Raw genomic sequence first — 23,356 nt, 5'->3', positions numbered from 1 at the left:
AAAGTAGTTTCTGGTGTTACTGGACTGTTACTTTAGAAAATATCCATCTACACTTTGTGTTACCACCAGGAGCAGTCTGCTATGTACAATTTATCAGGTGGGCCAACATTTAAATCCTTGAGGCTGATCCTGCTGGCCCCTTGCTGCATCTAAACACTGACACTTCCATTTGTCACACGAGCCATTCATTTCGCTGTTCATACTGACACACTCAGATGTGATTTGTGCATTTCAGCATCAACGCAGATGGATGAGGCTCCTCACCAAGGATGTCAGTCTCAGTCAGGAGGGGACATTAAATTATCACATCCAAGGCTATGCTCCATATCAAAAAGACACGCACACATAGCACTAATAATGTGGGTGTGTGCGTCTGCATGTGTAGCCAGGCATAATGTCTGCACTGCTTACCGCACATTTATATTTTTCATGTGACTATGCAAATGGAATTTTAAAAACAATTGCAATCACATAACATTGATTAACAAACCTGAAATTAATGACCTCTAAATGTACTCAGAAGAAAATAATAAATCTCTATTTGGCTGTTTAGTCGTTTGGCTGGCTGACTGGCTGGCTGGGAAAACTATGCTGACCTCGGTGCATCCAAATTAGATATTGGCATGGTTGCATGTATTACACAGTGGGAGTGCTGCTCTGGCTCAGTCACCCTGCTGCTCCAAATCTTGCCAGTGCTCAGCTCAGCAAACACAATGCAACAGCAGGGAGAAAGCATCTCCTCGTTCTCATTAACTGCAGCTGCAGATAATAACTAGACAAAAGCAGAACCCACAGATACACCTTTTTTTTTCCATGGAATCAAATTGTGTGTATGTTCTGTTGATTTATCCTCATTCTGTAATTGTATAGGTTTTGAAGGGAAGCATTCAAATAAATCTACTAAAGTGCAGCAATAATGTTCAGTCTGCAAAATGACTGTCACAAATTCCACGTGAATAAACAACTTAAAAGTGTACGGATTCATCTTCAGTGACATATAAACAAAGCACATCTGATCACGGTAGTGGCAAAATCTGAGGGACGTCCATCTATTCACATCAGTCACAAGCAGCACTCCCCTTGTAAATCAGTTAAAAGGATGAAAGGGAGAGAAGATGGAAAGAATGCCAGAGATCAGCGGAGGGGATGATAGAGAGAGTAAGAGGGAAAAAGGCAGGAGTGGGGTGAGTGAGACAGAAAGAGGAGAGACAAAGAGAAAGGGAGGAGGTAGCGAATGAGGAGGTAGCCATCATATCCCTCCCTGTCTTTGATCAGTGGTCCATGGGGAACTGAGGGAGTGCAGATAGCTGGTCCACAGCTCCTGAGGAACGCAGCTTCACATTCCTCCTTGCTCTTTCCCCGCTTCTGCAAAATCACTTCTAGTCTTTCAGACCAGAGCAGCTGTGAAAACACATCATGGCTTAATACATGCCAGAAAAGACCTGGCTAAAACACTCCATTGTCCAACAAGTCCTCATTCACTGGTGCAATTCCTTTCAGGGCAGATTCTGTTTGATTCTGTTAATATATTCAAATACTTTCTATCACATTATTTTTCTAATTAGGGTGAATGCTCAGTTGTCTTGTTGTTTGACACTTTCCACAAAGAGGTCAGAGGTCATGTTCTGCTACAGAGCCACACAGCATGACTGATTCAGTGTCTTCCTTAAGGGCACTTCAGGGAGATAAAATGCATGCTGATGCAGGGCTTGTGCTTGACATTCTGGCTTTCCCTCTCTCAACAGGAGTGGAAATCTCTCAGCTGCAGAATTACCTGTTCATATGGCAACTTTAACCCAAACCCTCTTTGAAGCATGGTCTATGGTTGGTTGGTAGACCTGAAAACTGGTAGTAGTCTTCTGTCTTTGAAAAAGAAATAAAAAGTGCTGTTTTGAGTAGTATTGTTCAGTGATTTAGGTTAGAACAGACAAGGATTCTTACCTGATTTGTCTTATAGATGAACTCAACCTTTGAAAAAACACAATAGGTCTAATATTCCTTTGTGGTGTAGCCTTTTAGGTCCGTTTATCTAAGTTGGTTGCCTAGTCATTGTTCTCAACCTCAAAGGCATCACAAAATATCCTTATAATAGTCTGAAACCCATTTAATTCCCACTAAAATATATGTGTGTACTCAGCATGGAGAATATTCTAAAATATATTGTTGTTCAAATTTAACTTTAAGGTCAATGTGAACAATAAGTTCTTGAAGTGCTCAGGAAGTATAACATCTACACTTCCATGACAACTTCTGATGAAGGTCATGTAATATGATCTAAAGCTCAGCTACAAAGTGGACCTTGAGTTGAGATTGTTAACTCTTTAAGTTCTTTAATAATATTCCTATATCCACTTTACTATAACTTAATCATCATAGACTGCCAAAAAATCCAAAAAGTACTTATATGGTCTAATATGGTTTAATAGGCAAACCACTAATCTCAGCTCACGCTCTCTTTAATAAATCAGAGACACTCTGTTGTGTCTGGGAGAGAATGGGTGTACTAGAGGACCCGCCCGCCTCGGATGTGACGGCAGCCAATGGTAACGCACCGTGCGCACATCATCTAGTGATGGGAACGGCAGTTCTTTTTACTGTACTGAATCTTTAGAATCCGTTCATTAAAATGATTCGTTCAAAAGATTCGTTCACCGAATCGTTCAGTGCTCTCCAACTCCCTGAACTGATAAACAGCCAAATAATCCGTCATTCAGTTCATGATTCAGCCCTGAGGTTCACGTTCACTTACTGAGGGACGGTGCGTTCAAGGACTATATTATACAATCATTCGCGGGAGACGCAGCGCTGCTTATACATGCACTAAAAATATTACACAGTGAAAGTGTCCTCTGTGCACAGTAAAATAACATAACATGATGCTACACTGATGTTAGCAACACAGCGCTAATGTTAGCAGTACATGTACTGAACGTGAATCAACTCCTCAGCCCTCAGTGCCCTGAGTCAGTGAGTGACTGACACAGCGCCACTTTCAGCAGTTCGCGAACGATTCATTGAACGACATGCTGAGGACGTGAATCTCGTTCACGTACTGTGCTGAAAGTGGGCTGAATCATGAACTGAATGACGGCGAATCACGTTCGCGAACGAATCATTGAACGACATGCTGAGGACGTGAATCTCGTTCACGTACTGTGCTGAAAGTGGCGCTGTGTCAGTCACTCACTGACTCAGGGCACTGAGTGACTCTCACTCACTCTTCTGTCTCCTCTCCTCTCATTACTTTATGTGTGCCTAAGTCCATTACGATAATGGGGATGGGGGCGTGTGTGTGTGTTTGTTTTCGTTACCCGTTACTTAGCTTGGAGAAATTGATGCTATTGGCATGAAAGCGTGTCCCCGCGAAGGGGAAACAGAATCACTCAGAGTCAGTCAAAGTGTTGTCGTTCACTGAGTGATTCGTTCACAGTGAACGAGTGAGTGAGTCGCGGCAGTTCCACTCCCGACCGGCAGCCATGCTCGCGGCTGAGCTCAACTGAACTGAACTGAGGAACGAATCAGTTCATGAAGTGATTCAGTTCATTTCGTTCACTCAAAAGATTCGTTCGTTCGAACGACACGTTCGCGAACGACACAACACTAACATCATCATCATCAGTCGTCCTGCTGGGGACTACCGTGCGGCTCTAGTCTGCTCCTGCTCGGGCTTGCGGTCCCTAACAGCACCTCTTGTTTTCGTGTTGTGTGAGCCACCGCTTGAACACTAACACATGACTAGAGAAGTTTCCTGAGAAATTACCCGTTTTCGTTTGACGAGAAGAGCGAAAGAGAAGTTGTGTACCCACGAAGAGACATGTTTTTTCGGAAGGAGAAAGCGGACTGCCCGGCTGTCTTTGACTTCCAACCAGCGGTAAAGCTACTTTGAAGAGCTAACAAGCTAACTGGGAATGTTTTCCCAAACTAGCCAGTCAGTTAGCTTGTTAGCTAGCTAAATCGGCTGGAGAAATTCCCCGTATAGAGACAGCAAAAACGGATATAATGATACTTTTCATCTTTGGAGACGTTCAGTTAAAGAGCTGAGGCGACGTCGGAGACCGGGTGTGTTGAATGTTTGGAGCTCCAGTGCCCGCTTGGTAGCCAATTTCTAGTAACTTACGGACAATTGTTAACTGTCCAGGCAACAAGTCAGGCTCCTAGTGCTGCTTTACACTCAAGTTTTTACTCGTTTTTCACAATGTTGTTGTTAGTGGCCGCACGGGTTTGTAAGCTAGAAAGACACAGTGTGGTGAAAATGAACATTAAGCGCAAAGCAAAGATGACGCTATACGAAGGAAAGTAGGCTGCTCCTCAGATCTGGACCCTCTCTGTATATGAGAAACTTTTTGCCAGCTAATCAATAAACTGTTGACGAGGAGACGAGGTGGATGAACATTATAAGTCGCCCACATGCGTTGGATCAGTTCCCGGACTTGTGAAAGGCATCTGAAGCAGAAGGTGGGAGACGTGAGCGCACAACCCTTGCAGCCCGCGGGAAGATGGCGGAGCGTTCCCGCAGGAGGTGGTGAAACCAAAACTTGGGGACTTCTTGGATTTATCACCAGACATCAAATCCCAGATCGTAGGACACATGCAGGCCAAAAAACGGTACTTAATTCTGTTCTCAGCCGGTGCTTGTCTCATTCTGTTGTTTTGTTTTGGGGGGATACAAGTCCCGCTATCCAGGCGGGGTCCCAGCCGGCGTGATGACCGTAGCCTCACCGGTTATCACCCCGGGGCGCGGTGGCGTCGCGTCCCGGGAATACTGCAGCCTTACAGCACATGGGAGCGAGACTGGAGCGACGATCACAACGGACACATATCTCCTAGGCAGAAGAGGGACGCCAACTCAGGCGTTAACTCTGGGAAACGCTGCAGGATGGACTCCTGTTTTGATTTCACCCTCTGTGAGAGAAATGGATTCAAAGTTTACGTCTACCCCCAGCAGAAAGGGGAGAAGATGTCAGAGAGCTATCAGAACATTTTGTCCTCTATTGAAGGGTCCAGGTTCTTTACACCTGACCCAGGACAGGCATGTCTGTTTGTCCTGAGTTTGGACACTCTGGACCGGGACCAGCTTTCACCCCAATATGTGCACAACCTGAAAGCAAAAATCCAGAGCCTCCCTTTGTGGAACGGGGGCAAAAACCACATCATCTTCAACTTGTACTCTGGCACCTGGCCAGACTATACAGAAGACCTCGGCTTTGACATCGGCTTCGCCATGTTGGCCAAAGCCAGCATCAGCACCGAGAACTTTCGGCCCAACTTTGATGTTTCCATCCCTCTTTTCTCTAAAGACCACCCTAGGACAGGAGGGGAAAGGGGCTACCTGAAACATAACACCATTCCCCCTTATAGGAAATACATGCTTGTTTTCAAGGGGAAGAGGTATTTAACTGGAATAGGTTCAGATACTAGGAATGCTTTATATCATGTTCATAACTCAGAAGACGTGGTGCTCCTCACCACATGTAAGCATGGGAAGGACTGGCAGAAGCACAAGGATGCACGCTGTGATAAAGACAACGCAGAATATGACAAGTGAGTACTATCGGGTGGTGCTTTACGGTTGCTTTATGGGTCTGTTTTTTTCTGGGTGATGCACAGTATCAATACCTATTGAATGTTTTGTTTCATTTCCATTTTCTCCTGCTCGGTCGTGTCTTTTCATCTTGTCCTAATGTTTTGTCAGTATGGTGGTTTTACATTACATTGAACAGATTGAGCCAGCACAGTCACCCATCTATTATACACTCTTATCCAACTCTTATCAATGACAAGGTGGGTGTTGAATGTCAATGTTTTGACAGGACATCTTTCTTGGATTGAACCTGTGATTTTTTTTCTTCTTTGACTGTGTGTACCTTGAGTCAACAAAGTTCACACTCATCAGAAGTCTGATTAGGTTCTTACAACACCCATTTATTACAATGCAAAGTATTTGAGGTTCTTAAATTATTGATGTGTTGCTCCCATGCTGTTGTTTATTCATTTATTCATTTGTAGGACTTATTGTTATTATGTAGCGCTGTATACATTTAAGGCAGCTCTCCTATTATTTAGAGTCAGGAGCCTCAAGGGTGGGATATCATGGACATTGTTTTTTTATCAAAATACTTCCCTTGAGATGAGGCAGTGTGATGGGAGTATTTCTAAACTCAGCATGTCCTCAGGGCCAAGAGCTCACTTTTCTCTGATTTGATTTCTTTTTCATTTTGCACATTTGATTTACTCAACCGCAATAGAAACATTTCTGCAGACAAATTTGATTTGTTACTTTTAAATAGTTCCTGTGTCATATGACTTTATTTACCAAATCAAACATCACGAGGCACACGTAAATAGATTTGTTTTAATGTCAGCCACAAAAGCCACTATATTAATGTGATTCAATTGATCTCCCCATCTGTGTATAGGGCCTGCTATTCAGCACTGGATGAATCTGCTTCTCTTGCTCTCCACATTTCCATTTTTCTTTCCGTCAATTTTTAATGAGTCCTGACACTCTGCGGCAGAAATTGTCATTCTCTCTCAATATACAAATGCAACCACATGGCTGTTAGTCATGATGATGCACACAGGTAACAAGCAGTGTTGCACAGCTCCATCTTTGTGATCATCACCCACAGCCATCATCAGTCCTACAGTTAAGCTGTACTGTTTTCTGTGCCCAAATCTGATGAGCAAACTGGCGTCTGTCTCTGTGCTTTGGCCAGTGGGATTCATTTCATGTCCCCCCAGACTGTGCTGTGTTGTTACTGGTGACTGTATGGCGCTGGGTGTTTGACTGTGGCTCTTTGGAGTGGATTAGTGGGGACAAAGCGCTGGTGCCAGTAAGGGGAAGCCACTCTGGCCCCTGTTTGCTCAGTCATTTCCCAGACAAACCCAACTGCATGAGCCAGGAATGCCCTGGCCCCAAACCGTGTCCTGTGTGACCCCGCTGTTGTTTGGGGACCCGCTGTGATTGACCCCCATGTCAACTCTTAACCATGCTGTTGTCAATTATTCATTTTGGGTGACGGACCATTTCATTGCATGTGAAGGGGGTCTGCCGTGAAACCTCGCTGCAACGTGGCTCACAATGAGCATAAGAGAGAGATGCTCGAATGATAATCTGCTTCTGATGTGTTTTCATATGAGGATGTCGAATGTGTTTGCGCAGCAGCGGTCCTTAGAGGATTCTCATGTTTGTGTCTGTGAAGGTAGGTTACAGCTTAGGAGGTTCATTCGTTGGCTCAGCAGAATAACATTTTCCCTATCACTCATAAGACATGAGCTATCTGTTCTCTCGCTCACTCGCTCTCTCTCTGCTTCTTTCTGCCAGCTCACTGCTTGCTGCCAAGCGCTGCCAGGGAGTGATTTCACACAGTTAGATGGGTGGCATCAGAGCCATAACCCAAAGGAAAAATTAATCCTCCTGTCATTAAGTAGCATTGGGGGGGGGAAAAAGCAGGCTTTGGGTATCTCTCTAGCCCTCGTCAGCTTAGCTTCATTGCAAAGCTACAGTGTGTTGGGTGGTTCTCAGTAAGCCACATCACTATCAGTCAACAGGCTTTGACTTGATCTCCAGTCCACCAGTGAATTCCTGCTAAATTAAATCAAATTAATTTTCTGATCCTGACCTTACCTTCTCCTTGCGGTGTTACATCCATAACATTAAGCAGTCTGTAACTTGGAATTAATACAGATATCCTGAGCCTCTGCTGAGGATCACTATCAGGACTGATCTGGGCATGTGTTTCAGGTTCTGTTTCAGCTATGATAAACATAATCAGATACTGATCCAAATCTGCGATCTGTCCACCTCAGTCTGCTAGCGTTACAGCTGTCCTTGCGTATGAAACTTCATGGTCTGTGCTCCTTTGTGTCCATGGTTACACTTGTTTATGTTGTGTGTTTTTTGTCAGTGCGATTTATATCCTCCTGCAACATCTCACAGGCCTGTACAATCCATGATCAGATCCTAATCACCTCACAATCCAATTATCCAAATCTCCATCTCCACATAATCTGGATGCCTTATTGTCCACATAATTGACAGCACATCCTCCATCATCTTTAGATCATATTTCCAAACTTTTTTTTTTTTTTTTTTTTTTGCAGTTTGTGCAGTAAAATGCATTGTGGACTCAACTGAGTTCTTGCCATGGCATAAAGTCCACTGTGGTGGCCTTCTGTTACACTGCTGTTCAGTTTATAGTGGAAACTCATCACAAAGTTGGAAAATAAAGTCTTAAAATAAGAAGCAAGGGTTTCATTACAAACACATTTAGCATGTTTTTATGTCAGGAGGCAAAGTGAAGAGTGTCTCTCTCAGCCACATATACATATTTTTTTTATAAAAAGTGTGTTTGGGCTGGATCTGGTACAAATATCTTGCAGTGTACAATTATTTTAGAAAAACAATTTGAGGCTGTTGAGACTTTTTCCAATTTTATGATCTTCTTTGTATGTGCAATAATAGCTTACTTTCACATTTTACACTTGGATATTTTACCTACACTGGACTTTGGTTTCATGCCTGTTGTGTTTCCAGTATAAATGACCCAAGATGACACTATGTGTGATCTTTATAGCCCCGATCTCTTCAGATGATTTTTCTACTGTGGCTGAAGGATACTCCAGATGTGGTGGGTCTAGTGTTATCAGTGTAGATAGCCCTCCAGAAGGTGTTTTTAAAACAGATTACTGTACAGTCACTGTGGTGTGGCAACAGCATGTAGCCTTGATCTGTACATATTGCAGGCAGCAGAAGTCTTTACAAATGGCATCGTCCCTGGTTTTATTTCTGCATCGGTCTTTATTAATTAATTGCTTTCTTGGCTCTTGTCAACCAGCACACTGGACCATGAAAAATCCTATCATTACTCTGAGCTTTTTTTATTGAGTCTTTTCGGAGTGCAAACGGGGTGGGGTTTGGCTTTTGGGAAAAATCCAAATGGTTAGCATTATCTCTGACAGGAATGATTCATCCATTCCCAAAAGCTGAATTATTTTCAATTGGTAATCGTCCCCAGACCTGCTCTATTTCCTCGACCTGGCAACTGACTGCGCTGGGCTTTCCAAGCGAGTGAGACTGAGAAGGGCCAAAAACGCGAGTGCGACGGCAGTCAAAGGTATCAGCTGCCAAGAAGATCAATATTTGTTTTTGGGTGATGATTGGACTTTCCAAATGAAAAGTGTCTCTGACTTGTACTGTGCTGTAAACAACTCAGTAGTTGGAGTAAGCTGCTTGTGGTCTGCAAACTGGGATACTATGAAATGGGCCAACTGTCTCCATGGATTAAGCAGCTGTTTTCAGACAGATTGAGACCTCAGTTAAGACATCAGCCAATTTATATAACATGTTCAATATTTTAACAGTTGTAGATGTACTGAATTTATAATACAATAAAATCTCACTTGTATATAGCATTAATCAAACTATCATCTTTGGGTAGTATTGAGTTCTTTTGAGGATTATGAGTTTCTCTGTCGTGTTATACAGCCCTATGGGTCAGACAGTGCAGTCTGTGGTCTAACTGGGTGGAAGTAATAGTTTCTGTGCCTGGCTGTGGCCCTTTGTGCAACAAATCCCTCTTATCCTCTCCCACTGACAACAAGGAAGTTGTGACAGACTGAATGCAGCCTCTCACCATAATTACCATGTAATGGCCATGTAATTTTTGTGTAATAGTTGAGACTCTATTCTCCAGATGTTTGCTCGGTATGCATATTGGGTTTTTGATGTACTGTCAGGACATGTGGGGTCTGTGTTTTGGAAGAAATGCACAGGGTATGTTGTCTGACTGTGTATTGTCAGGTGTTCATGCTAGTGCATCATGTCTGTTAACTCTGTTATCCAGTCTTGAGATCTTATGACTTTTAATAGCTTATACACTACAACTAAAGCAAAGTAAGCAATCTGCCTTTAACTTGCCTAAATCTTTTGTTACATATTTCTGCTTGTGGCTCATGTAGTTCCTGTGCTGCAGTGCTAACATGATTTGGGACAGGAAATGAAGGTTTTTTTTTTCATTCCTGCACTCCTTAACTGCTGTCATAATTATTGCACCCACACATGGCACAGACTCTAACAGCTACTTGTACATTATCTTAAGTGGGGAAGATTAAAGCCATGGGTATTCATGGATTCTTGCATTGTTTAAAGGTTGCTCATTTTCGCTGTATCATGTATGATGCATCAGTGTCTCTTGGCTGCCTCCCTTCCTAGCACCTGTATATCTTATTATATCATATATTGATTGGATATTTTGTTCTCTGTCTAAAATGTCAAGTGATATGTTTCACATACTGTGTTTTGCAAGTGAGCTACAGTGCGTCTCCACTTGGCTTGTTTACCTGTCGTGTCCCTGCTGTTTCCTGGCAGCGGGTAGAGTCAACTCCTTACCTCCCTCTTCACCATACTCTGTCCTTCATACATCTGCACTCAGCCACTTTGCACAAGCTTGTAATGCAGCCAAAAGAGAACAGAAAAGATACAGCAGGAGGCAGGTCAGATGCAATTTTAACCTCAAACTGAAAGCCCTCTCACAGCTTGTTTCCAATTAAGAGGCCCTGCCAAGCGAGAGAGTATGAGAGGGATAGAGTGAGAGATGAGGGGAAAGACATAGGAGAGCGGGAGGCAAACTGAGAGAGTTGGAGTGAAAATGGAACACAAAGAGAGAGAGTCTGAGAACGTGAAAGATGGAGGGAGAAAGTAAAGGCGAGAGAGAAGCAGAAAAGAAGAAAAACAAACGCCAGTCATCCAGCAGTGAGAGGTGAGTGCAATAGCTGGCAGGGTGCTGACGTTGGTCTGCTAGGTGTATTTATAGACTTGCAGGGTTTTAATCCTCAGTATTGGCCAAAGCCCCTGGCAGAGGGCTGCTAGCCAACTTGATGCAGGCTTTACAGAGCTTGGGGAAAATGATAATCGTTGGGGGAGGATGGTCGATCTCTAAGTTCCTGCACATTAACTATAAAGTGCCTTTTTTCCACAGTCTTTTCAACTCATGTTTCAACATATGACATCAGCACTAAGGTCTTTTCTTTAAATAGGTTCCTAGCATACTTGCTTAGAGAATATACTACTTCTTCACAGTGCTTCTAACCAAGCGCATATAAAAGCCATTAATGCTGCATTGCACTGGAAAAGGTGCTGAAAGATCACCAACTATACATTTCTATAACACTACTGAAAAAGAGAGGCTCTTCACTGTTAACAATCTACCAGCTTTGGAAACATGTTCACAGTAATCTCAGTGCTTGAGGTCTCCATTCGGAATCACCGTCCATCAGCCCAGAAGTGTAGGTGCATTTCGGAGAGGGTAAATATAAGCTCCAGTGGTGCCTGAGGTAGAGCTACATAACACCCTGAAGACCCTGACATTGAACTGACATCGAGAAACTCATGCTAGAAAAGGCAGACTGATCAATTGGTTTGCGTTAAGTCATGTTTTGTGATAAAGGTTGCACTCAAAGAAGAAATACTCCAGTTGATGGTGAGACAACAACCAACATATGTACGTTCCCTGTCTATGTCAAGGGGTCAAGATAATCCACAGAACTTGTTGCGAGCAGTTTCATGTAGGAACTATTTTCATTCTACCGAACAACACCTGCCAAGCATCTCACTGCCCCAAGGAAGCGTGCATCTACTCATTGTTGGCAGGAGTAGTTCTTTCATCACTCGTTATTGTTATAATATACAGTTACATTTAGGTAGACTAGTAGGCCATTGAGCTGCTGTATAATCAAGGTGACTGAGGACATGCAGTGTTCCCATCACAGTGCGTTTTCTCACCAGATTGAAATTGAAATGTAAGGGTTTCATTTGAAGAAACATTTTACACCACCAGTCTAATTTTGGAGCATCTGTCTGAAGATGGTCACATTGTTCCAGAAATCTTTACAACACTCAGTCTGCAGGTCATTGTTCCTATTATTACGTGGTGGTTTTGGGTGACTTAATTGCAAAAAAATGCCTTGCAGTAGACAATTCAGTGACTTGTAACTTTAAACAATGATCCCTTTTTCTGGAAGGTGCCTCCAGTTGCCAGCCTTTCCTACTCAGCCCTGCCAGTAAAGCGTCTACATTTGGCCCTGCTGGAAAGAACGGAATGATACAGCAGATAGCAAAGGAAGTGAGCTCGGTAAACCACAAAACCAGTCAGCTCAGATTACATGTATGCTCTACATCAACACAGAACTAGGGAGTGACACTTACATGACCACACATAATCATTTTGAAATTTTAAATGCTGTTTGTGATGTGTTCGCTAGGCCAGTAAGTGGATGAGAAGTGAAAATACAGGCTGTGGAGCAGGTGAAGGTCAAGAGGGTGGTGTTTTGTAGCTCATCAAACAAACAACATTGAGCTGACTGTTGGGAGTACATTGCGCAATGTACATATCTCCAATACACTGTGTTGTCAGTTTAACTTATGTTGCTAATTTCACACCTGAGGGTGGAATAAATTCAGCATCATTTGACATTTATTCCACCAGCTGTTCATTTCCCCAGGTCCTGTCTCTAAGGCTGTAAACAAGTTGAATCCCACACAGGAAAATCGCTGGCAATAATCATCTACCGACAACAACAATGAATTGAGATGCGCTCCCTCTTTCACATCTTTGTCCGCCGATGTTCGTCTTTTGAAATGTATGTCAGTATGACACGCTGAGCTTTCTTTATGCCTCCATTCTGCTGTTATCTTTACCTCTGCAAATCCATTTTTTTCTTATTTCTTTGTGGTTTCGGTATATTTGTCCTTGTTTGCATGTAAATAGCTTCCTTGCAAGCAGATGTGAAGGAATGATTTTAAAATAGTGACACCTTTTGAAGTTTTGAGAGACTCCTTTCTTATAGCTAAAGCAATTTGTGTACGCTTTTTGTTTCAAGGTACATGGATTCGGTTCACCAGATGATGTACACAGTGGGTGTACACACATGCTACTGTGTAAAAGAGATTTATTCAGCCTATAGTTGTGATGGCGTTGTGATGGCGTTGTGATGGATAATGCACTGTTTCCTATAGAGTGTTGGGATTACAAACTGCCCATATTTACAGAGCTTATGGTAAGTGATAGCCATGAAACAAATACAGGAAAGCGGATAAGTGAGCAGCCAGGCTATCACATGTCCTGTATTCTACATAACCATGTCACGTCTGCTTTTACAGCTCTCTGATGTGCATGTTGATTTCATAGCCTTACTGCCTGCCTGTGAACACTGATTTCATAAAGTGGGCTGGGATTTTATAAAGTGCTTTATTCGCTTGGATGGGTTTTAAATGCTCTCACACTCTCCTAGGAGGCTAGCTGTTAAGGACAGAGGGCTTTGCCATTTGTTTGCCATGCTCCCTCTCTATCTCAGCTCCTGTCCTGACAGGATGATGTATGTTTTATCCTTGGCAGCCATGTACAGGTGATGTATTCCACTTGGAATGCTGGGAGAGTGAAATAAGGAAAGGGATCGCCATGTGCCAAGCACAGAGTGTGGTCCATTCCAGGTGGAGCTTTTCTGTCATCATGTGGAGGTACATATCACCATTTCCATGCTGCCTGACAGATGTGATAAAGTTGCACTGGATGAAAACGTAAGACAGACTGTTGGAAGCGCTGCTAAACAAACATAGATCTGAGAGGGTGGAGGTGTTGAAGAAGTGAACTAACAGTGGTAGTGAAACACAAGCAGCACTTAATGTTGATTGAGATGATCAGGGTGACCTTCATGAAGGGTAGTAACAGAGAATTTATGTAAAATCCATTTTTATGGTGTTTGACACTTGGGTCTGATTGGAGAGGTTTTTCCAGACCTCAGGCAGCCTTCTTCTCTTCCAAGACCTTGGGACATTTGCTTAAAAGAAAAAATCACTGCTGTGAATATTTTTATTTCTTATAACTGGGTCACAGATGTAGTAGAAAACTGCAATTATTTTTGTAACTGGTGCCATATGACTAGAGAAAACTGAAAAAAGGCTGTAGATTCCCCAAAGTGCTCTGAAGGAGGAATCCTACAATAGTCAGAATGCATTGAGCACGTCAATGAGAGTCAATGTGTTAACGATGATGGTAGGACTGGGTTGGGCTCAAAGCTGGATGTAGCCAAAATTTTACAGGTAACACAGTTGCTGTATTCAGAATTGGTCCAATATAATATTCTGTCAAATTCACCTAAGCACCGCAAAGTTTGTTGCAGTGCAGACCTTTTCTGTCTGTCTCCATTCTCCCTGACGATCCTCACCAGATAGGTGCAGGTCATACTGCAGCACTTTCTCTCTCGGCAGCCGTAACAGCTCCTGTGGTCACTTCATCCTCCATACTGTGTTGTCTCATTACACAGCTTAGCTTAGCTGCTAAATTTGCTGTAATGGCGCTCCGGTCCGGTGGTCACCTCTGCTTCCAGACTCTGCTGTGTCTGAGCGAGATATTCTGTACCATGAAACTAGTTTTCTTCCAAATATAATATTTTAAAATATTTAGTATATTTTAGTGTAAGGTTTTTTTGATGGGAATACCCATATTTTACTGTCCTCCAACATGGAGGTAAGTTAAACATTGTTCATTTGTATACATTACCCACACTGTAGTGATACAATGCTGGTTGAAAATTGGCAGTTTCCGTTAAAGCGTCAAAGCTGCTGTTGTAGGCTTTGGATGGTGGGTGTAGGTGTAGCCTGCTATCTGGTGCACCTCAAACAGTTAGATGTGGTCTGTTCGGTGTAGTCTCGTGAAGTGGACAATCTGATTGGTTGAATGTGCCACAAAAAAAAAGAATCAAGAGGAAAACATCTGAGTCTAAACTCAAGTATTTTGATCAAATCTGAAAAGGCCTCTTAGTGACATGGTTATGGTATAAATTAGAAAAGAAATGTCAAAGTTGATTTTAAAATGAATATATGATAGGTGGATTTCTCTACCAGAGTCATAGTCTGAATCATCTACAGACAAAGATCAAACTTAGTCAAACTGACTCATCTAACAGCAAGCCAGTGTTTGGCCAATGTTTGCGTGACCCCTGAGGCACATTTACAGTCTTTTCAAACACTCGGATAAGTTCTTGCTCAGCATGACGAGAGCTTTCTCAATTATCCCTCATGTACAATGAAATATGTTCTGAAAGCTACATGCAGAATTAAGCAGCACTCTAAAACCATGGCCAGCCAAATCCTACAGGATTTTAATCCTCCAGTCAGTGTGGAGAGTAGACCTGCCAGGCCCACAGATATGGAGTCTCTCAATGTCTGTGACTCTTGACTCAATGCCACAAAATATTTTTTAATATTTTATGAATTATATTTGGAATTGAGGAGAAGGGGATTACAGTACAATATCAAATAGCCTTAGTATTCCTTTTTGGAGATTTGGAGAGAGGAAATTACTGATTTATCATGTCGAACTTGATCACGAGTGATTGTCTTTGCCTTTTCCTTAAAGGCACTTTGGCAATGTGTCGTCATCACCGTGTGGGACCATGTTATGCTGCTTTAACGCAACCACACTGGAAATATTACCAGCCACCATGTTGCAAGGCTTGGCTGGGTAGTGACTTGGATCATCAGATAAAACTGGCATACAAACACACATTCAGATATGCAATCTAGACCTGTCCTCTTTGGACTCCACTCTGTGAGATAAGGGCTTCAGCTGGCTCTGTGAGGGAAGGGAAGCTTCAGTACACATGATGATAACCCTGAGTGTGTCATAGTCTGTAACTCTTCCGTAAAATGGTGGCCTAATTCAACATGTTCTTTGTCGCAGTCCTTAACAGATAAAGTGGCTGTTCATACTGACAGTCATTTTGTAAAATTGTACAAATTACATCAAGAAGTACAGCTTGTTGAATGAGGGAAAAATGGGGGGAATTAGTGGTAAACGAGTTAATATTGACTGAGGCTCAAAGCAACTGTTTCCTTTGCAAACCAATTTCTGTTTCATCATATCTGCTGTGACTGAAGCTGAAATGATGTTGGCTATGATTTTGTGCCTGTCGGCTAAGCTTCATATAGTTAGTGCCTCCTCTCATCCTGGTGAAATCTGCAACTTCCCCTTGTGAGGTCACAACCGGAGGGCAAGGCAGGAAGTGTTGCCTTTGATCTTTCCCGCTGTTCAAACTAATTACCTGCCCGCAGCAGCAAGTAATGCTGTCCATGGAATTCATTAACAGATGATAAAGCTTTGTTCTGGGCCTGTGTGTCTGCGAAGATACGGAGGAATTCAGCCATCCTAACAGAGTACTTGTTGGGCAGTCAACCTTCCTTTCTCAGATCAGGTTAACTTGTCCTTGTCTATGACATTGGGAGGCTAGTGATGATGTGCAGATACATTTCCACTAGTGTGATACCCTACCCTAAAAATAAAAACAATTTTGTGAATGTCTTGCTGTTCCATCAAACTCAAAAAATACCTCCTCAAGATGCTTTTGTCAGCTTGATAGAACTGAGCAGAGTAGTAGTAGTAGTAGGGAATGGATTGTTATTCTTGATATTGTATTAGACCACAGGGTAGTGTTTGTCAGTCCAGCTCACTAGCTATTCATCCGTTGGATTGACTTCATATCAACACGACACCACATAGCTTCAAATCACTTTGTGCTTGCACTGCATTTTTCCACGAAACAGACTGTGAGTATCTTTAGTCATGGAGAGTATTAACTTCAATTGACCATGACAGATGTTTACAGTCTTTTTGGCAGTTGAAGCATGACTGTACAAAAGAGGTTGTAACTCAGCATTGTGCACATGCAAATTTTTTAGACGTGCCTGCCGTGTATATCCTGGTGAATAAGAGGTGACGGATAAGGTGATGTTTTAAGTGACTCCATAATTACAACCCTTGCCTCACCACCTATTCATCTTCCCCTTGCCCTCTGCGTGACCTCAAGTGGTTTTTGCTAGCTGGCAGTGTAACCATTTAACATATTGTGTTAGCCGGCAGTGTTGGTATAATCAATACTATGCAGTTCCATGTTGTCTCCTAACTGTTATGTATTTCACATTTTTTAAATCAGTTTAATGATGTGGAAATGTTTTAAGACAGTATTTTACTGAGGAGGGACTCATCTACTATCACTCTCATCTGTGTGTGGTGTATCATGGTATCAGGGTGGGATTAGGTGGCCCTCCCCCACTGTCATCACATTAATGAGTGAGAATTTAATAGATGGGTTAGAACCTGAGGGGTGGTAGACTGTGATGTATGGCAAAGCGGGCCCTACTTTCAGCCTTGATGGGAATGACCATGGTCCAGAGCTGCAGGTTGTAAATGCCACCTCATACACACATCTCTAATTTGCTGTAGTCCTTCTCATACAAGTCAAAAATTCTTGTCTTTAGACAATAGTATTGATATCACACAGTGTTTCTTGCAGGATTTAGAGAGAGTGTGCTGTGTGGACCTCGCTGAGCCTACCAGTGTTTAGTAAACACAGGGGAAAAAAGTTAGTGGTTTGTAGGTCAGGTCAGGTTCAGGTGGTTGATTAACCTGTATTATTGCAGGTTGGGCGGTGCAGATTGGCTCACTGGCCAGTAGCCACAGGGTAACAGGAGCCTCAGTATGTGTGTGTTTGTGTGTGAGCATGCACACGTACAGCAGGGGTGGCGAGGGGTAGACTGACTGGGAGTGGGAGATGGTTTGCAGAAACACAAATGTTAGAGATATTTTATGTTACTATGATAGGTGTAAACAAGGAAAAATATATCACCTGCAACAGCCTTGCACTGCTGAGTGAACAAGTCATGTGTGTAGTAGTGTGCATTAGCTACATGATGCTGAGTGCAGTTCACTAGCATGCCTGGAGGTAACAGAAAAGAGTCAAAAACACCATGTGCTTCATCGCTGAAGCAATGGCACAAAACACGAGTGATACTATGACAGTGAAAACATATTTTTGATACATTATGAAAATAGCAGGACAAATAAGACTGTGGCAGGACAACACAATCGAATAAAAAATCTATTGAAATCAATCTAAAAACAATTTGACAGGCCTAGTATGAACTGTGAAGAAGATAAAATCATAAAAGTAGACCTGAAATATTTCTGACATTCACCAGCTGCTGTGCAACACATTGTAACTTTACTGAAATATAAACCTGTTCACTCTGGATGATGATGTCTCAATGCCTTGTGAAAAAACATTAAAACATTGTTCAACTCAGCTTCTGACATGCAATGAATAAGGCAATCTTCATCTTTCTTTCTGAAAAACATTACCAGCATGTTAGCCAAGTGCCACAAATTTCTGCTAGTTGCTGCAATTTTGTGCATCCTCTGGGATAAACTGCAGTATTTTTCCTTTTTCCCATCATCATTAGTACTGCTGCCACCCTGTAATCTCTCTTTCTGTCACTAAGGCAATGGGGCTTCTCTCTCCTCTGTGGTCTCGTAATTGTGAGGTAATCATCTTTTCCCTCTTGAGAGCTAAAAGACTGTGTTTACTCTTGGTTTTTGGCGGCTCAACTTGGCGAGACTCTAATTTACTCTCTCGACGGCAGAATGAAACGGCTCTTCTCATTACTTCACACTGGCTTTGCACTCTCCTGCATTGTTTTCCCAGTACATTTGAGGCTGGTTGTCATCGTCAAGTTAGATAAACTCAAATTTCTCTCTTTATTCCCAAATAGTTGGCTAACCCGAATGACAAAATAATGTGTTATGTAATTTCCCTCTCGTGGTGTGTATCCATCCACGGTTCTAATTGTCCAGGTTTTGACATGTTGATCTCTGAGATATTTTTTTTCCAGAAATAATGTCAAGATTATTTTGGATAATCAACAGTTTGTGTTCAAGAAATACTACTATTAAAATTAAATTGTTGATTTCAAAACCTGAGGATATAAAACCCAATCTACTAGAGGAAAGTGGGAAAATATCTCCTCTGGTAATTTGAGTCTTGCTTATTTTGTTTGCGAAGGCTGCTGATTTAGTGTCCTTTTTGAAAAGGGTTTCAGTGTGGTCTCCTTTTCACTAGTTTGGACTTGAACTTTGAGGCAAAAGCTTTATTTTGACTCGCTGCACAGGGTTTTGTGACATTTAGTCGGGACAGTTCAAATAATCCAAGCTGGCTTTGCTGTACCATCACCTCCACTGCACCCTCCAAAAACGTTCAGCCTGACCTCAGCCAATCCCCCTGTGCTTCATCCCTTGCTCGGGTCCTTGATCATAACTGTCACATGGACACACACTCATGGCCACACTCACGCTTAAAGTCCAAAAGGTCCACTGAGATGGAAGTGACCAAAACAATAAAACTCTGCTTTAACTCTTAAGCCGTTTTCTCATATGAGCTCCTGAAATTTCCAGAGAATCAGGTCTGGACCTTGTCTGAAGTTGCCCATTCAAACATGTAGAACACAACGGGAGATTGTCCGTGTAAGATGTGTGCTCACCTACTGGAAATACTCTGTTTGGTTAAGGAAAGAGGTGGTGCCTGATCTCGAATGTTGTCACTTCTATACTTGGCATCCTTGTGTAAATTACCCTTCTTCTTCACTTTTGGCTGTTTGCGTTATTCCAATTTCGCAACAGTCACATTATAGAAACATCATTACTCGGACATTGCACTAGGGAGCTGGCAGTGTGTAAAGTCTGTGTAATGTCTGGTCCAACTGACTCGTCCATTAGTGTTCTCACATACAGATCCTCTGGGTAATGTCCAGATAACTTCAGGGTTGCAGTGCATGTGTGAAAAGGCCTTCTGCCTACTCTTTCCCCCACAACTTACTCTCTAGCAATCTCTCTTCCCTGGAACACTTGCATAAGGCAATCCCCTGGTATGTCCTAACAAAAAAAAACAAAAAAAAGCCTGTAGACATCCACACATGCACACTCTCCAGCACATGGTCCTGCACTTTTGTTGTTGCATTACCCTTCAGATTTTGTCCTAAATCACACCCACACCAAAAGGAAAATGCTCCAGAACAGACTTCTCAATCCTGGCAGATCCTGGCCTCAGCAGTCAGGCTTTATCTAAATCCCTCTCTTGGCCTGATGGATATTGGATCAGATCAGACACAGCCCACAAGTCCATCTGATGGTGAATTGATAACAAAGTCAGTTGAGAACGTCCCATATTCTGAACTAAGAGAGACATTACAAATCCCCATTCTCCCCGTCATGGCTATTGTCACGGTTGCTTCGCCGTTTGAAGGGAGGAGGCTGTCTGTGAGTTGACAGGGTTTTTTATCCTGGTAAAAAATAAATAAATAAATGCAATTATGTTTGGAAAAAGCGGTCCACATGCCACTATGTTTGACAGAACTCACCAGGCATACAGATATACATACGGACAAACAGAGTGTTCATTTTTTGCCTTTTTCCTTTCTCATTTCTGCTGATTACATTTCCATCTGTCTTCTGCTCCCTCCCTAGTTTTCGTCTTCTTTGCCTCTTCTTTCCTTACATCCCACGCCCACCCTTCATCACTCTCCCTGTCTCCTACCCTCCCTTCCCAACTCTTTCCACCTGAGTTCCCATCCATTCATCACTCTCTCCTTTCCCATCTCCTTGCGCCTCACCCTCCATCTCTCCGTCATTCAATCCCTCTCTCCTCTCAGTAGCTATCTGCCTCCTCACATCCTTCTATCTCTTCCTCTATCCGTTCCCGCTTGGCCCAGGAACAGAGACATTCCTGACCTGGACTTATCTCTTGTGCCGAGCATTCATTGCAACAGCAGCACCAGCGAACCTCTATCTCCAACACAAGTCCGCTATTGGCTGTTTCGCAGCATTCCTTTAAACTCAGGGACCTCTCAGATTAATCTGCTCAACTTCCACCTTTGTTCCAAATGGGACACACTTACTGGCCATCCCGGAACTTGTGTAGTTCATTCATGCATGCATGCATTCATTCATTCAGTCAGTCATTTACGAGAGCCGAGTTGTTGTTTGATGGCTGGGCCAAAGATTTGTGAGTTTGCTAGTTTAGGGTAGAAAGAGTGTGTTTAGTGAGATTATAGTGAAATAGATATTAGTCTTGATAATATCCAAGGAGATGCTCTATTACTCTGATCAAATGTCTTGTTTGGAAGCACAGTGTAACTACCGTAATTTCTGGACTATAAGCCGCTACTTTGTTCCCAAGCTTTGAACCTCGCGGCTTAAACAATGATGCAGCTAATTTATGGATTTTTCCTGGTTTCACCATAGACTGTAAAAAAGAAATGGACGTAACATCCGTGACGTCACCCATTGGTTTGTGGACTGCTGCTCGGAAGCCAATAGTTTCGCCATGGGCGGAGCGGGGAGGTTGCAAGGGCTGGATCTCGAGGACATTGTGCAATCAGCCTGTCAATCACGACGTAGCCACGCCCTAATGCATACCCTGCTTTATCGTCAAATATAAAATCAGGGAGGCCAAAATTTCACAAATGAACATCATACTGCTTTGAAGAAGGCTTTAAACTAGCAATTGAGACCATAAACACATTTTGAAAACGTTTACTGAGGTTAGAAATCAAGTGAGAAATTGGTGAATTCTCCATTGACTTGTATAGAGACGGAAGTCCTTCTGACACCAAAACGGTCGCCGCCTGGTGGCCTTTTGCTAGAATGCAGTTCTAAGTTACTTCCACGTTGGCCTTATTTCAGAGGACCGGAACTCCCCACCTGGGTTTCACAAGCTTCATGCTTGCTGCTAAAGTTGTAAACATTGTTGAAATATCGCGCGACCACACAGTATTTCAGTGATTGCGCGATATTTTGACAATGTTTACAACTTTAGCAGTAACAGCAGAGTAAAAGCCATCAGGTAAGTGTTATTTTAATAAACTCCTGGTGTACTTACAAACTTTCCAACGCATCGATTTACTACTGTAGAAGTTTGATAACAATCCAGGCATTATTAGTGGGGTAATTTACGAGATACACTAGTGGTCCCGTTAGCGCCTGTACTAAGACATTCGGCTGATGGCTCTAACTCCACTAACTCATGGTGCATATGACGCTAGGTCGAAATTACGCCGAACCATCGCTTTAAAGCCTGTGTAAAGTTCCTTTGTTTCAATGTAGGCACTTGTGGCTTATAGACATGTGAAGCGTATTTATGTTCAAAATAAATATCTTCAGTGGGTGCGGCTTATATTTAGGTGCGCTTAATAGTCTGTTATAGTATGTTTATATTCCTCCCAATCACCGTCAGTCATTGCCTCAGGAGGGAAGTCTCCCCGTGGTTGCTGCAGTCAAACATTTTGACCCGAATTGTCTGATCCGACATCTTTTGTTGTCTGACTTTACAAGTTCAGCCTGACATTCCAGCACTAATGGCTGTTCCATTAACAACACTCATTTCATTATCTCCAAGACTCCCCTGTTCTGGTTTATGGTATCTGGAGAACACTTTAAAGCATCCTTTTCATCAACCTCATCAGGCTGATGGATGGTTGATTAGGGATGTGGGCAATGCTTCCTGTGAAGTCCTGAAGGATTCGGTGAAACACACAGCAGCCCTTTTTATGACATAAACATTTTCTGGATGGATGTTGATAAATTTTGCGCGTTACGGTCAGTGTGTGTTTGTGTGATGAGTGTACCAGAGCCAACTGTAGGGTGTGTATGACTCAATTTTGAGGAGGGATATTTATAGAGATGAAAGGTTTTCTTTTCTTTTTTTTTTTGCTTTTTTGATTCCTCTGGTGAGAGAAGGCTTAAGATGGATGGAGACTTGAGTAAGGGAAGAAGAAAAAAAGAGGAGCGATAGAAGATTCAAAGCATAGTAATTAGGTGAATTAACCTGGAGTCATGCAGAACTATGGTGGAGCTTGAGACCCCTCTCTGTGTGCCTGTAAATGTTTTATAAAGCTGTCTTTGAACTCGTTAACAGAGGGAGATGAGCGAGCTCTAGATGCCTTGAGGAAATGGGCACAGGCTTTGTTTTCCAAAAAGCCATATTGGTCCTAACATTGTATTTGCTCCATTGACTCCGGGTGGGGCAGATAGTGTTTCTTAAAACACCATTAAGCAGCAATGTTGGCGCTTACACTGTTGGTAAAGTGTCTTTGTTTTCTCTGAAAGTGTAGCAACCATGAAAGTTCATCTGTTTAATAGGTGTGCTAAAAACAAATGATGGGATTCTAGTGTAATTAGTCCACTTATTGCATTTCATTGTCACAGATAGGCCCAATAGAAATCAAGCAATTATGCCTGAGTTCATATGCCTCTGATTTTTCTTTGCATGTTTAATCAGACAACAGATTTTCTTCATTAAACAGAGATTATCAACTACTGTAATGTATCCTCCATAATAACCATCTAGCACTGTGAAACTCCTTGTTTCAGATTACGTCTCAAAAAAGCTTCTGCGATGGATATTATATAATAACCACAGGAAATGTCTTCAGTGAATGACCTGCTGTCACAATGGCTGTTTGGAAAGAAAA

The 23,356-nt window shown here is 42.5% G+C and overlaps 1 protein-coding gene across 1 annotated transcript in view; it reads left to right on the top strand.

Moving 5' to 3' along the window:
• The first annotated feature begins 3,676 nt into the window (after positions 1–3,676).
• The window catches only part of LOC128366364 (exostosin-1a-like), a 39,975-nt gene continuing 20,295 nt past the window's right edge, over positions 3,677–23,356 (top strand). The window contains exon 1 of the mRNA XM_053327050.1: positions 3,677–5,541. Within this exon, the coding sequence (XP_053183025.1) occupies positions 4,589–5,541 (953 nt within the window). The 5' untranslated portion in view covers positions 3,677–4,588. The remainder of the gene's footprint in view (positions 5,542–23,356) is intronic.

This window comes from Scomber japonicus, chromosome 10 (assembly GCF_027409825.1).
Source record: "Scomber japonicus isolate fScoJap1 chromosome 10, fScoJap1.pri, whole genome shotgun sequence".
Taxonomy (NCBI): Eukaryota; Metazoa; Chordata; class Actinopteri; order Scombriformes; family Scombridae; genus Scomber; species Scomber japonicus.
The sequence above is the reverse complement of the archived record's forward strand: the minus strand, read 5'-3'. Positions and strand labels throughout refer to the sequence as shown.